This window comes from Zeugodacus cucurbitae, chromosome 2 (assembly GCF_028554725.1).
Source record: "Zeugodacus cucurbitae isolate PBARC_wt_2022May chromosome 2, idZeuCucr1.2, whole genome shotgun sequence".
Lineage (NCBI taxonomy): Eukaryota > Metazoa > Arthropoda > Insecta > Diptera > Tephritidae > Zeugodacus > Zeugodacus cucurbitae.
Genome location: NC_071667.1, coordinates 35,274,438 through 35,291,065, shown reverse-complemented (window position 1 = coordinate 35,291,065; position 16,628 = coordinate 35,274,438). Strand labels below are relative to the sequence as shown.

The following is a 16,628-nucleotide window of genomic DNA, read 5'->3' as shown; positions in this document are numbered from 1 at the left end:
ACTAAAAATGATCAATCACAAACAAGAAATCAACAACTCCAACTCAGATGATAGTGATGACTTTGATAGTCTCACTATGGAAGAGTAAATATTCTCACAACATTTTCCTCATTTTTTTTCTTTATACCATCGTATTACTGCTCATTATATTATTATTACTTTTACTTAGTATTTAATATAATCCACTAACATGTCACTTACTATTCTCCAAAGGATTCTAAAAGGTTACACAACCAACTACATCGACTTACAACTACTTTTAAAATCACACTGTCCGAAAATAGTTTCTCTCCATGAAACACACATACAAAACGAGCAAAATATACCAATACCTATCAACTACAATTTATATACATCTGGCCCCACACAAAACGCGTTCGGTGGCTCCGCTCTTCTTATCCACAACTCTCTGCAACACATACATATCAACTTCAATAAATAACTTTGATGTTACGAACGTTGTCATCCAATCTAAGATGAAATTCTTAATTAACTCCACGTACATTCCACCCAATACATCACTTACTTACAATAACCTTGAAAACTTAGTTCCACAATCTAGATTACCTGTAATAATTACGGGTGACCTTAATGCACATCACACTAGCTGGGGCGCCAAAAACAATAATAAAAAGGGAAAAATGATATCCAAATTCATAACTCAATCGCTACTAACACTCCTAAACCACTACACCACCCACCACACATTCACACACATCGACCTATCAATCGCATCCCCAATCATCGCCATTCAAAGCCATTGGAAAACAAAGTCTCAGCTCTTTGGCAGTGACCATTTCCCTATAATTATATCCCTCTTCCCCAACAGTAACACTGAAATAGTCCCTAACCGCCCAAAATTTAAATCTAAATAAAGCAAACTGGACGCAGTTTCACATCCTAGCAAGCCATTTCAGTAACAATAGACCGGTTAGCTCAAATATCAACAAAGAAACCGCAAACATCCACAGGATTTTACTTCAATCTGCCAATCAATCCATACCCCAAACATTAAACAAAAGAAAATACACAGTCCCGTGGTGGAATAACACACTACAAGAATTAAAAATATTGAAAAATCACCATTGGAATAAATTAAAAAGAAACATCACGAACGACATTATAATGCAATATATAAAGAGGCTCAAACAAATTTCAGACGAAACCTAAAACTATCAAAAATTTAGTCTATTAGTCAATTCACTTCATCTATTAATCCTCACACACAACCAGGAAAAGTATGGGCAACAATTCGCTCCTTCTGCGGACTAAAACCCAGATCGTCAAATCATTGTATCGATACGCAACTCTTAAACGGAAATACAACTACAGAAAAAACGAAAATTGCGAATATATTTGAACAATTTTGGTCGAAAGACGCTCAAAACAGTAACTTTTCCTCAACATTTCAGCAATGTAAACAAGACATCCTCAACGAGACCTTCACCCTAATACAAAGCAAATCTGCTTCCTTTATCGAAGAAAAAATCAGCTATTCGGAGTTAGACGTTGCACTAAATAGACTAAAAGGCAAAACACCCGGTCTTGCCCGCATATCCTACCAAATGTTACAACACTTACCAAAAACCGTAAAACACCGACTCCTTGATCTTTTCAACAATATATTCAAACATCACTTACCGCAGATATACAAAAATAGTATGGTAATCCCCTTACTAAAACCAGGACTCGATAAAACCCTAGTTAAATCGTACCGACCTATTTCTCTCAACCCATGCTGCTCAAAAGTACTAGACAAGATCATCGCCAATAGATTATGGTGGTTTGTCACCACAGACAAACTTTTACATAGTCATCAGATGGGCTTCAGGAAGGGTAAATCAAAATCTCTAGTATATCTAGACTCTCAGATCACTCAATCTCTCTCAGCCAAAAAACACATATCAATCGTGTCTCTAGATTTCTCCAAAGCCTTTGACAAAGTGGGATTACACTCCATTTTGGATCAACATAGACTCTGGAATATCGGTCCTAAAATTTTCCGATACATAAAGAATTTTATGACAAACAGAACCATCAAAATAAAAATAAATTCCGATTACTCTCAACAATATCCCCTACAGAATGGTATCCCACAGGGATCACCATTATCCGTTATACTCTTCCTCATTGCGTACAATAAGCTTAGTAACATCATTTCTTTTCACAAGGATTTAAACTTTATAGCATACGCCGACGACTTCTTTATTATAAAAAATGAATAGATCAAAAAACACTTCGCTAGATCTCAGCAACTTCCATAACGACATTACCAACTGGTCCCAATATTCAGGAGCCCAACTATCACTACAAAAATGCAAACATATCCACATATCGTCACCTAAAATGCAAAATGCCGTAACTAACAAAAAATTCAAAATTGACTTTTTGATTGATTATGAAGTACTTAACCGAAACACGTGTACACAGCAAATTTTACATGCATACGTCCAAAAATAACGACTTTATAGGCGAGAATCAGAAGGCCGCAACTACAACTTCAACAATTTCATAAACCAAAAAGCGTAACTACCCTTTTTTCATTCTCTTTGATTCAATTTCAATGTGAAACATTGTGTTATCCGTAATTACAGTTGTTTTCATTATCTTTCATTCTTTATCAAATTGTGTTATTGTATTTTGCCTTTCTTCAATACAGGCAAACAATCCGGAGAGCCAACTGTTAATATGATCCGTGCCTTGGCATATGATCCATCTGGAATAATTTATTATAAAACAAATATCAACGACGATTATAACGTTTTGCCACAACGTACACAACAAAAATTTAGGGACATCGAACCTTCACAGTTACATACCGAAAGAATATCAATATCCAAAAAGAAATGTGAACACCTGCACCAACTTAAATTTTTACTTCCGGCTGACTGCCACAGCTTTTATGATAATATACCCTTTACATCTTAAACCTATTCTAATTTGCTATTTGTATTGCAGATTTTGTTGTTTTCAAATGAATTATTTTGTTTTTCTTAACCAGTTTAATATAATTTTATTTTCTCGAATTAAATGTATTAATGAAATAATTTATTTTGTGTTAAAATACTTACAATAAATAGATACAAAAAGACATAACTTGTTAAAAACTTTTTTAGTTACAGCCTAAAAGCACATTTTCTTATTTTAACCATTGCTTTCATTTTATACACAATTTTTTTTCAAGTAGTTACGGCTTTTTGGTTTCAGAAAAATAGAGTGCAAAAGGCCGTAACTAACATTTCTTAAAAACTGCTTTTTCCCATTAATTTGGTTTTCAGAAACAAATCCGTCTTTGCTTTCTAAGCTCAAATCTACAATTTGGATATTTAGCTTCAAGTAGTCTTTAATCTATAACGTTTTTTGCTTCTCCTGTAAAATACTAAAAATGTTATTTACGGCCTTTTGCATTTTAGGTGACGATATGTAAAAAACATATCTGCGAGGTTAAAAGATACAAATGGAATAGTCACATCGACTACCTAGTTTCCGCACTCAAAAAACGACTCGACATCATTAAATGCCTCGCAAGCACCATATACAATTGCAACACAGTGTCATTACTATTAGCAGTAAAAGCGTTGATTATATCAAAAATCAACTACGGCAAATACCTATACGCATACGCACTGCCCTTGGTGCTTTCAAAACAACCCCAATCATATCCTATACTCCAATCTGCACCGATCCCCTCTCTTCTATTGACTCGATAAAAAACCTAAACAACCAAGACTTCTACTCCAACTCAATTCGTAGATATCTACTAGAGAAACCAAATAAGTTAAAATTAATTTGGATCCCAGGTGACATACAGATACCCGGCAACGAATGTGCCGACACGGCAGCTAAAAATGCCATAAATGCACCACTCACAATTCACCCAACCTACTCTCTCTCTCGGACATAAAATGTTTCTTAAAATCATACTTCCTCCAATAAGACCAAAATGATAACAACAATACTTCACAATGGTACTCAAACATATCACAAAACTCCAAGACAATCAACGACTACTTAAAAAATAATACAACCTCTCTGATTAGAAAAGACCAAACTAAAATTATAAGACTAAGACTAGGACACAATAATCTGACACATAAACACTTAATTAACAAAAAAACTGTCCAACACCTGTAACTTTTGCAATAGTCAAACAATTAATACTCAACACATCCTTGATTCATGCACATTCTTCGACACCCACCGACTGTCACTTCCAGACTCAACACCCTCAGACCTACTCAAAAACCCTTCCACTAATAACTTAATAACACTAATAAATTATTTAAAGTTTTGTAATCTATATAGTAAAATATGAAATACTCTTCATTCGCATCTTTCACTCACTCTAACATTTTCAATATCACCTAAATCAACTGTACTACTGTATATCCTCACATTCATATTAGCTTAAGGCCCCAGATGCCATAGCTTCTATTTAATATATTGTTCTGTAATTTAGTTATAGTTTCAATATTCTTGTAAATAAATAAATATACATATTCCAAACATGGCTCCTTCCCTTATGTCGGGCTGCCAATGTGTAGGCGTTTGTACGTATTTTTTCTAAAATATTTTCATGCAAAAAGCAAAGTGAAGAGGTGCAAGATTATTGGAAAAGAACTGATTGATTTGTGGTCAAAACTTAATTTTCCAATCATAGTAAAAGTATCCTTTGAACGTAAAATACAAAAACTCATATAAACATACCAGAAATCGTCCAAAAAAACGCTCTCATTCAAGAAATTATTTGATTTAACGAATAAAAACGGTATGTGGCTTGGTACTGAAGATAAAGAGCTGTATGAACTCCAAATAAGAACGAACGGAGAAGTTGGGTACACAACTACTAAGGATGTCAAGCTTCACCCATCCATAGCTTTTAAAATGAAAGAAAATACCTCCGTCAAAAATAATAGTATATTAAACACATCAATATCTTCAATATCATCAAGCGACACGAACGATGATTGCTGCGTCCCGAATTATGAAGAATTTGAAGTACCTTCAAGGCTTAAACAAGCGAATTGTTCAACAAAGGCAGTAGTGAAAATAGTAACAACTGCCAATGTGACCACCAAAAATGCTGCTAAAATATGCAAAGAATTGGCGAAATCAGGAGTTAATATAACAACACCAACACAACCAGGAATTTTAAAAGCATCAGAACGTTTGGAAGAAGATTATAAGACTTCACTCAAGAATAATATTTCATTTTGATGGGAAGAAATTCGGTAAAAGAGAAATACAGGCCGTGGTGCTAAAAAATGAGTTCAGAGAAGTAAGATTGGCTGTCTTGGATCTTGATAAAGAAAGAAGTTCAACCATATTTGAAGGCATCAAGGAAGTTCTCGATAATTTTCAACTGTGGAGCTCCATCAAAATGATTGTGTGTGATACAACAACCGTCAATACAGGACATAAAAATGGATTTGTTATCTCACTCCAAAAATACTTTTCAACAAGGTTTACATTCACCGCAATATGTGGGCTGTCAACATCATATTTTAGATCTGATTTTAAGACATGTAATGGATGAGTCACTGGATGGAAAATCAATATCACCAAATATTCCGTACGATATATTTTCAGAAATGATCAATAATTTCGATGCTCTAAAACAAAGTCTCGCTCAAAGCAAAGAAAAATTGAAAGTAAGATGCATCAAATGGCGCGATGACATGCAGTATCTGTATGAGCTGGGACAAGCGTTGAAATATTATGAAAAAAATAAAATCTTTCCTTATATAAAATTATATATGTATTAATATATTTAATATAATCGCTAAGCAACGCCCGTTGGAACTCAAGGGCTATACTCTGCATTTTGACATTCATACTCATTGCCAAACACCGAACAAAACTGTTGCCTATTTGTCAATTGATATGCGGCGCTTGGTATGACGTATGGTTTTCCGACCACCGTTTTCATGTAAATGACTTCACAAAATTAGAAACATCGGTAAAGCCTTTTAAAGCAGCGCACACATGTTTTTTAAAACACTGGGTGAAGGAAGACTCATTGCAAACCAACAAAGCTCGAATATATGAGCAGAACGAGCCATCTAATTGATACAAGACATTTGTCCGAAATGTAAATCTAAGCGCAGTTTAAATCCTAAGTTTATTGCTTCTAACTCTAAATAAAATATATGTGTAATTAATAAAAAGAGTGCGTGGAGTCCCTACGCGCGGATGAAGTTATACTTCTTAGTGATATTCCAAGAAATGCATATCATTTTGTATGAAAGAAAACTAGCGAGAGACACTTTCCTTAATTCACATTTTATAAATTTATTATGCACATTTTAAAAAGCAAAGTCCAAATCAATTATCATTTCTAGGTTCTGACGGATTGATATCTATAATATTTACAATTGGATTATAATAACTAAAATACGATATGAAATGTCTTACATCTATTTTATCTATATTTCTCGCGAATACCGCATCAATAGTCGTACCTCCTTTTGTCGTAGGATCATTTCTTCCGTTGATCATTTCTAATGAAAATTTCTCTCTGAGGAATGCCAGTAATGGTTCAGCTTCTGGCAATAAGAAATTTACATTAAAATCTCCCGCAAGGAATACCGGTTGTTCGCTATACTCTACTGGTTCTCCGATAATATCTGCAAAAGCTTGCGAACCTGCAGTTAACAACGGTAATAAAGCTTTACCAATAAGCAATTTTATATCCCTCATCGATGAATTTGGTGATATATAAATGGCAATTAAATTCAATTTTTTATTATTATGATTATCGCTAGGGTTCATTTTGCATTCTACCGCACACAAATCGCTAATTCTTGTTGATGTTGATATTGTCACATCAGCATCACTCGCGTACGGAGCCTTTATATCTAAATGAGGAGTGAGAATATGACATTTGTCTTGTTCATTGTGATAAATAGCAACGCCTGAATTTCTTGTTTCATTTCGTTGAAATCTTACAACGTGAGAAATCATCAACATGAGCACGAAGACTTTGACAATTGAATGATATTATTGATAAACATTTTCTTGTGCTAAGAAACTCGAATAATTATTTTTCGAAGGTGACAATTGGATTTCGACGTAATTTTATCATTTCATCTCGCAAAGCGCGACATGACCTGTCATTGCTTCCAATGCCATGATAAAATTTTTTCTGTTTGTTCACTGGGATAATGTAAATTTGGTGGTTGACAAACTTACGTGTACGCATATACAAATGTAAGTTTGTGTGTTTGTTCAATGACATATAAACATGTACATATGTATGTTTTGTAGTACATTTCTTGTAAAATCTTCGTTGCCACGGACAACAAATGACCGCAAATAGTAATTTTTTTTTGTCACAGACTTGTAATCAGTGTCGCATTTTCGCAGGTAAAGAGGTGCATGTCCCCAACTCATATTATTATGGATTGTTTTATGTCTTGATTCTTACTAAAATCAATTGTAGTACATTAATATTTGGCATCATATATTTGCTAATAATAAGTCAATACTATCCAATACATATTTTGCGCATTTATAATTACGGAGGGATCACTTGAAACCACTCTGTAAAATTCGATGTGTCGAAAAATTGATGGCCGCCTGCGCGACGCTACATTGCGTTGTTGGTAGAAAATCGGCTTGTCGTAAATATGTATGAAAATGTATGAGCATGCAAACATATCGACATAAATTTTTGACGCTTGTTGTTTTTGTAGAACATTGCTTTTGATTTTTGGTGGTTGACAAACCTACGTGCACGCATATACAAATGTAAGTTTGTGTGTTTGTTCAATGACATATAAACATGTACATATGTATGTTTATGCATAATGTTGCTGTTGCGCAACAATTATCGCAACTGTTCCGAACTCGTATAAGAAGTTTAACTTCAAAAAGAAAATTAATTAACAAAAACTATATTTTTCTTATATGTATATAAATAATAATAAATAATATTTGTTGCAAAATAATCAAAAAATACTTTTTTTGAGTTAATGATGCCGAAACGTAGATTTTATAGTGTTTTATATCGTATCAAAATTTTATATCAATATCAATCATATTTTCTGAGATATCCACAAAATTGTGCAAATTTTTACATTGAGGCTTATGGGATTTGAAAACTTTAAACGCGTTTTTTGCAATTTTTTTTTATCAAAATAAAAAAAATTCAATTGCGTTGGTGCGGGAACTTTTTGAAAGAAAACAAAAAAGTAAAAACGCAGTTAATATTTTTTCACCATTGCTCATCATGTACGGCCATGTAAATATTATGTTGCAAAAAAGTTATACCCCTAGCGATGCGAGAGCATTCAAATGAAGTTAAGTATGTACATATCGTTCGTTAAACCAATTGAGTTGGTACTGTTATACTTAAATATGGGTAACTGAGTAGAGAAAAACTGATTAAGCTAGATAAAGTAAAGTATGTGACTCCGTTGAAAGGACTTTAAAACAAGTAAAACTGCAATTTTGTGGATTCGGCGACGAATGATGCCTTTCGAAGTTTGCACATCAACTACTCATACTCTTTCATCTTTTCCTGGCACAGTATCTATGACTCGACCAAGTAGACATCGTTGTGGAGGTACATTTTCCTCATGGATAAGAACCGTTGCATTTTTACTGACATTTCGATGGTCCATTTCGATCTCGCTTGAAGTTCGCTTATGTGGTCGTGTGACCAACGTTTCCAATTTCATTTGTTGACTTGATTGCCATTGTCTGCTCGCTCAGGAAGAGTCTTCAATGCACTACCAGTTAGGAAGTGCCCTGGAGTCAAAGCTTCGTAGTCGCTGGAATCCGACGGAAGTGGTGATATGGGTCGAGAGTTTAGAATTGTTTCAATTTATACCAAGGCTGTAGTGAGTTCCTCATATGTTAACTTAGTATTAATAATGCTTAGATTTAAATGGTATTTGGCTGATTTAACTGCCATTGGTTTCCCAAATACCACTAAAATGAGGTGTCCTAGGAGGGATAAAATGAAAATTGACAAATTCTTTAGCGCAATAATTATGTATGACATTTTAGTTCTCTTTCTTAAATAGAAAGGCTTTCAATTGAGCAAGTTTGCTACAAGCCCGACGAAATTAGTTGCGTTGTCGCAGAAGATATCTGATGGAATACCTCTTCATCCAATCATTCGTTTGAGTGATGCCAAAAATGCATCCGTGGACAAGTCGAAGACGACTTTGGCCAGTGCTTCTGTCCGCAATGGTAGTTTTTAATATGTAGATTTCGAATTTACCGTGTAACAAGCGTTTCTGTGTGTGTATAGCGTTTCTGGCTCTTTGGAAGATTGACCAATTCAAGATCCTTGAGTTGTTTCCAAGAACGGGCTCAAATTTCGTAGTATGCCATTTGTCATAGTATTCTTTTGTAATAGTCGAATGTCTGCAGCGAAGTGTTGTTGTTGAGCGTTCTAAACAATGCATATCAAAGCGCGATGTAGTTTATCAGGAGGAGGTGGCCCATTTACAATTTCCGTATTAACTTTCTTCAATCTAGTGTGAAAATGTAACATTCATGAGGCAATCCGAACTTCACGAGTAGTACTATATCTAACGAGTGCTTTAAGAATATAATTATTGATTACAACTATTTTAAATACTGATTTGCGCATTTCTGTGTTAACAATTTCCATGTTAACGTTGTTACTTTTTCCATTAGGCCAATTTTGTTCATCCTCATATAGAAACTCAGGACCATTGAGCCAAATGTTAATGTTACCAACATTGTCAACTGTGCGTGTATATATTCCGCAGCCGTAAGCACGTATCGAAGAATCACAAAATCCATATATTTGTAAAGATTGCATGAATGTTGTCCACACCGATGCGATGTAACGATTACTGGTGCTAGTAGTCCAAGCGGGTCGAAGAGCGACAAAGCGATGGATAGTATTGTCTTTTTAGTGATGTTCTCGTTTGTTGGCTGCTTAGGTAGGAATGAAAACATAAAATTATCTTAAATTTGATTCCATTTAAGACCAAGAGCACTGGTGACAGAAGTGTCGAGATTTAAATTTTTGTCAGTGTGATCGACTTTGAAACATTGGTGATTGGAATTCCATTTTGATAGCTCAAGCCCACCTAATTTTAGCAACTCTGTTACCTTGATAGCTCGGCAAGTGAGTCAGCTTCACACAACAGGTCGTCCACGTAGAATGATGACTTGACGACATCTGATCCAACGACGAATTGAGACACATGCTGATCCGCGTGTGTTGAGTTGGGCGAACTCCTCCATAAATTATACTGGAACCTGCGTTGTTCCTCACAGATTAGTATCTGCCTATACATTTTAACAATATCTGCAGTAAGAGCGAACCGATGTAAACGAAAACGAAACAAAGTAATTACAAGTTCGTTTTGAATTGTAGGTCCAACCATTTGGATGCCATTTATCGATTTTTGCGTAGTTGTTCGACAAGATGCATCGAATACAACTCTAAATTTAGTTGTAGTGCTATTTTGTTTCAAAATGCAATGATGAGGGATATAATAATGAGGTTTATCCAAGTTAGGGTTGGGCAATGCTTGCATGTGTCCTAGACTTTCATATTCCTCCATGAAGTCTACGTATTGTTTCCTGAGCATAGGTAGCTGCTGTAACCGACGCTGTAGCTCATTAAATCGTCGCAAAGCTGTGTTATATGATTCACCCAAGCAAGAAGGATCATACTTGAATGGGATGTTCACAATGATCCTACCGTTAGGACTTCTAGATACTGTGTCATTATATGACTTTTCGCAGCTACATATGTTGTTCATGTGTCCATACGTCAGGCTTCGTAGCAATTTCTTCAATTTGCCACAATTTTTCCAATTTGCTTTTGTGAAAGTTCATCACTTATGAAATTCACTTGGGAACAAGAATCAAGCAAAGCGCGACCAAGGTGATAATTTCCAAAAGCGTCATGAACTAAAACCTCTGCTGTTGCGAGGATGTTGTCAAGCGACGGCGAATTGTTCATGTGTGTGTGAACAGCAGATGTTGATGAAGAATTTGTCGAATCTGGTAATCTCACGATGTAACAGAGTATGGTGTTGACGAAAGCAAATCTTACACGTATGCGTTGATGCGCAGTTCGATAACTGGTGTCCCTTTGACAAACAGTTAATGCAGAGACCCATATGTTTGACACGGTCAATGCGTTGCGATACACTAAGCGCCTTGAAACGGTCGCAGTTGTGTATTTTATGATCGTTGCTGGAACATAACGAACAAATCGAGTTGGAGGACGAAAATGAATAACCCTTACGAGAAGGTTTTGCTCTATGTGCATTGGTAGTGCTTTGATGTACATATCCAACAGTGTTAGCGTTATCAATGCAGTCGAGGTACTGTCTCTCAATGTCTCTCCAATTCTACCGCTTCTCAATTGACTACCGTTAGGCTTAGAAATGGACGAAAGATCAAATAACGAAGAAATTTTTTCTAAAAATATGAGAGTTGGGTTATCGTACCGAGTCTTAAGTGTCTCCAATGCCTTCGAATGATTTTCATCGGATAATTGAAAAGCGTCAATAGTTTCTAATGCCGCTCCATTGAGACAGTTACGTAAATGATTAAATTTCTCTATGTAATTTAAATTCTATGTAAATTGTATGTATGTTAGACAAACTATATTCTCAATCAATAATTTGCTGAAAGGATGTTATAAAATTTTGATATTCAGAGTATTTGCCGTTGAATGAGGGAAATTTAAGTTTAGGCAGCTTTGATCCTGCTTGCATTAGAGAAGTGGTGTCTGACAATGCGTTATTGTAATCCTCGGTAACCTGTGAATGAATAATTAACTTTGTTGTGATATACAGCTCCTCAAGATCCATACGTCCGCAATTGTCTGAATCTATTCTTTCAATTTTCGTCTGTTGACAATACATTCTTGAAGTATGATTCAAGAATGCCAAGACGGCATTTGTATTCGGCTGATGAAAGTAATTTACCACCTGGCCGTAGACTGGCCCCGCAATATTTTATATGCGAAAAATATGTTTCTTAATATTAGAACGTTGCTGTTTAAGATCTTCCAAAGGCATTTTAAGAATGTTTTACAACTTAGGAAAAGTGCGACTTATAAATTGTACATTTATTTGATGGCAAGGTTAGATTGCCGATATAACAACGAGTAATAAATGCGAATGTAATGTTTAAATACTTGCGATTGGATTTCCTTTGGTCCAACGTAGCTATGACAAAATGGCAGAACCCCGTTCAAACGGTTCGTTGGATATATACGAATATGTAGCGATGCAGCGAAATGTATGTAAGAAAAAACAGCAAGTGACAATGTTTACAGCGACAGCGAGCAGCAACGATGGCAGCGAGAAAAACCAGTGCAGAGTAGTGGGTACGACGTCTCGAATAACTGATTTGCGTCCTACAGTAAGAACCGTGCAATGAGGTTATCCAACGATGTGATCCTCCAGCGATGATGAGGAGGTAGACTATTGTGACGAGCGTTATGATGACCACCAAGAGCACGATTCACGATAGTTATTGTGAAATAGCCGCGTTCAAGTCAGGTTACACTTAATATTAAATTCTAATGCCAGCACTACATTAATTTAAAAACACTGCCCACGGGCGCCAAAAAATGGATAAAGAAGAGTTTTTCCCGACCGCGATATAAAAGCGAAACAACAATAATTTAAATATAATTTTGGGCTGTGCAATTAAATTGAAGATGACGGAACAAAGAAAGACTCGTCGCCTTGGTGGTCACCAATAGACTGAATTATTTAATGTAATAAAAAATGTAATTAGGTACATTGATTTAACTTATGCTAATAATTGGCATGAGTGTCCATATACCTGCAGATGCGAAGAAGTCACACAAAAGGAGTGACAAAAACTCTTGCTGTTATGTTAGTGCGTACACAAGAATGATAGAAGACAAGATTACGACAGGCGTTTACAGTTAGCTTTTTTGGGTTTTAAGTTTCTGTTGAGTGACAACTTTCACGACCCCGAACACGCGAGCAAAACAAAATTGTACGGTGGTACAAAACAATAAAACCCAAACAAAGAGCTGAAGTCAAGGCTAGTGCTTAATTATTATTGAAAATTCTAAGTGAAAAATGTATTAACTTGAAAAAGAAGTCCGCAATGGCGGAATTAAACAACAATAGTACAAAAAAGTCGTCTATAAAGAATTTTTTTCACTTTTCCAACCAACAAAAAAGTTGGCAAAATGGCGAACTTTTTGTAACAAAACATATAATTTTCATTATAAATATGCATTATTATATTGGATCATTTTATAGATGACGATTTTAAGAATCACGTTCATTCTGATATTTTATCTGCACATTATTCAATTTGGTTCACTATGTTTCACATTTCCGTTTTCCATTTGACAATTCTTGTGTTGCCTATTCCCATTCGTGGGTCGTGAACGCTTCAGCCTGTCGTAATCTTGTCTTCTATCATTCTTGGTGCGTACATATGTAGACATGCGTGCGTGTATATATACATATGTTCGTTAAACCATTTGTATTGGTACTCTTATACTTAAATATGGGTAACTAAGTAGAAAATAACTAATTAAGCTAGAACAAAGTAAAGGGTGCAGCTTTAGGTGACCCAACAGGAACTTTTTTGAATTTCTATTAATTTTTGAAAGCAAAGAAAAAAAAAACTGACAGAAAGGCCTCCCGCTTGACAGCATAATTAACATATATTTGAATTTTTTTTGTAAATCAGTTGGTAAGGCAGTTTTTATTACTTAGCATACATTCATTTTGGTCATGCAGACCCCTTTTTCCGCTTGTGGAACATCATGTAATCAAATGAGTTCGTTGCTCGTACGCACTATGCAAATTCAAAAATCCAACAATGAACTAAAAAATTAAAATAGTAAATTTAAAAATTTAAACTAAAATCATCTCCATCAAAAGCAACTTTTGCAAACGAAACAGACGAAGAAGAGCTTGAAACTGAAATAAATCGGTTATTAAAAAAGAGAAACATAGGAACTGTAAGAAATGGTGAGCAGATTCTTCTCCGGATATAACGATGAGGTTTCCAGATATATCTAGAACCTATAGAAAACATTAAGGAAATTTTGTGAATTAAATATATTCTAAGAAACCATCAAGATGTGTGAAAACAATTAAATTTAAGCTGCACAAAACCTGCGGAACTACCGACAACTTACAAAAATTAAAAACGCGGATGTGAAATATAAACAGCTTCAATCACCAAAACGATTAAGTACTGTATCTGCTGCTCCACAAAAAGAAAATACCAAGACAACCCATATCTCTCTAATAAACATACGAGGGTATTTTTGATATATGTATGTTTGATCTTAAAAAAAAAAAACAAGATATTTTGGAAGATGAAGTTCACAAATTTAGGGAAACTATTCGGCAATCAGCTTGGAACATCATTCCTGTTTTGAAATAAAATTTATAATAAACACCCAGCCGACATTTTGGATCTCATAAAGAAAACGAGAAAACGTATTAACTAAGTTCGGGTGTGACACAACATTTAATACTCTCGAAATTTATTTATGTAATTCTCTTATTACAAAACACTATTGGGTCTAAATATTCAGAATAAAGTCCACCAGAATAGCGAAATGTGAATTTCTTTAGAATACATGAGAGATTTAACTATATTTTTGTAAAAAAATGGTCACAAGCACTGAGGTCATCATTTCGGTATCTGCGGTCTTTACGGTCCGATTTACATATACTATATATACATATATAGATTTATAGACGGGTGATGCCACACTATAAATGACGTACTTGTATAAAGTTCTGTTCCTATATCTTCACCGGTGCTTAATTTATAGATTGTAAAGTAAACGGATCATATGGACTTCAAAATAGTGGTATAGTGAAAGTAGGCGTGGTTGAGAACCGATTTCGCTAATTTTTAAACTGTATATAAAGGTGCCAAGATAATGTTACAACCCGAATTTCGTTAAAATTTGTCGAGTAGTTCCTGAGTTATGGTTTTTAACCCATAAATGTTTTAGCCTAGTTTTAGCCTGCACATACGGACGGACGGACAGGCAGACATCCAGATTTAAACTCTACTCGTTACCCTGATCCTTCCCTGATCGTTTAGTTTTTGCTGTTACAATCAACCGTTTTGTGAACAAAACTAGTATACACTTTGCAACATCTTGCGAGTGTATAAAAATGGTAATTTACGCGATTTTCTCAATATAAAACAGAATAACATTTCAACCTAAGTAATGAAATTAACGCCAAACGCAAATATAGACTATTATCTTATCAAATCGAAGATAAATGCTGATGTTCTAAAAAACGCGCAGAGCATTATTAAAGCATACATCGATAATAAACAATTTCTTATATTTTATATTATATATGTATGTTCCAATGTCATAAGATAGATAAGATATCCGAAATCATTATTGCACATAAAAAACTGGAACAAGCGTACATTAAGCCTCGTAATATCATCGTCCATCTTCATTGTTGCCTCTTTTGTCTAAGTTATTTAAAGCTGTCATTATCAGTAGACTTGTGAACATAATTTAAGGAAAAGGTATCATATCAATTCATCAATTCGATTTAGAACTCAACATTTCACCATCAATCAGTACATCGCATAACAAGCACGGTAGAAGATGCAATGGAAGATACATATATTTGCACAGCTGTGTTTTCAGACGAAGCTCAGGCGTGCGTTAAATAATAAACAGTATTCATTATTCAGTTTATTTATTGAGTCTAATATACCTTCTTGGCTTGTGGTAATCCTAAGGCTAAAGTACAATTCTTTTGCTTACAACTTCTTATACTATTAACAGACCATTGATGTTGTTCTGTTGGGTTTATTTATATCTTCGGCCCATGCAGAGATATGCATGTTAACGATGCATTATTATTAGCTGCAGAGATATGTCTCGATGCATATTGTTTGTCATGCATGTGTTGATTGAGTTGGGTAAATGAGTATGATATGGGATGTTATGTTCTTCTTACTTTTTAAGACTTTCCTTTCCACAGTATCTAACTAATTTACTTGTATTTTACTTGAGCAACTGCAACTTCAGAATCAAGCAGGGACAATCAATCATATATCACGTTACAGCCAATAAAAATAGGTGTACTCTACCTAAATGCCTACTTCAGCTTTGTCGAGCCAACAAAAACAACTCCTGGCAACAAAAAATGCAACGGTTAAACGCTTCACAAAACTACCCTCATCTCACTACCGTTGGAGATTTGTAAATCAGCTGTTTTTGACTCATATACGTATGTGTTTCTGTACTTCTAGCTAGCAAAGTTTCTGCTGTGAAAAACACAAATTATGAGTTATTATAAAAATTAATTAATTTTTTATTGACGTTCATTGGCTTTAGTTTAAAATATCTTCCCAAGTAATTTATTCAATATTATATTGATAAATTTTAAAAATATAATACGGTAGGTACTCTTCTTCTTTTGAAATTCAGCAGCAGCCAGCGCCTACTTTTTTTGACAGTTTGTAGTGAGAATCAGCTCTGATTAAACAAATTTGACCAAAAGATGGCGCGTAATTAGAGTCGCACAGGGGGATTTAGAGTATTTCAACTTCAAATCACTTCGATCGATCACTTGATTATGTAGTGTAATTTTTGTATGGTGAAATCTTGTTAATTCAGCGGTTTA

At 34.8% G+C, this 16,628-nt stretch overlaps 1 protein-coding gene across 3 annotated transcripts in view; it reads left to right on the top strand.

Annotated features, from left to right (window-relative positions):
• LOC105220033 (molybdopterin synthase catalytic subunit) overlaps window positions 1-16,628 on the top strand; it is a 126,681-nt gene that overhangs the window by 39,782 nt on the left and 70,271 nt on the right. The window contains exon 4 of one of the 3 annotated variants that reach the window (XM_011196411.3): window positions 2,660-15,241. The exons of the other annotated variants lie outside the window; for them this stretch is intronic. Coding sequence (XP_011194713.2) covers window positions 2,660-2,928 — 269 coding nt within the window. The 3' untranslated portion in view covers window positions 2,929-15,241. Of the gene's footprint in view, window positions 1-2,659; window positions 15,242-16,628 lie in introns of those variants that run through there. 3 annotated transcript variants of the gene reach the window in all.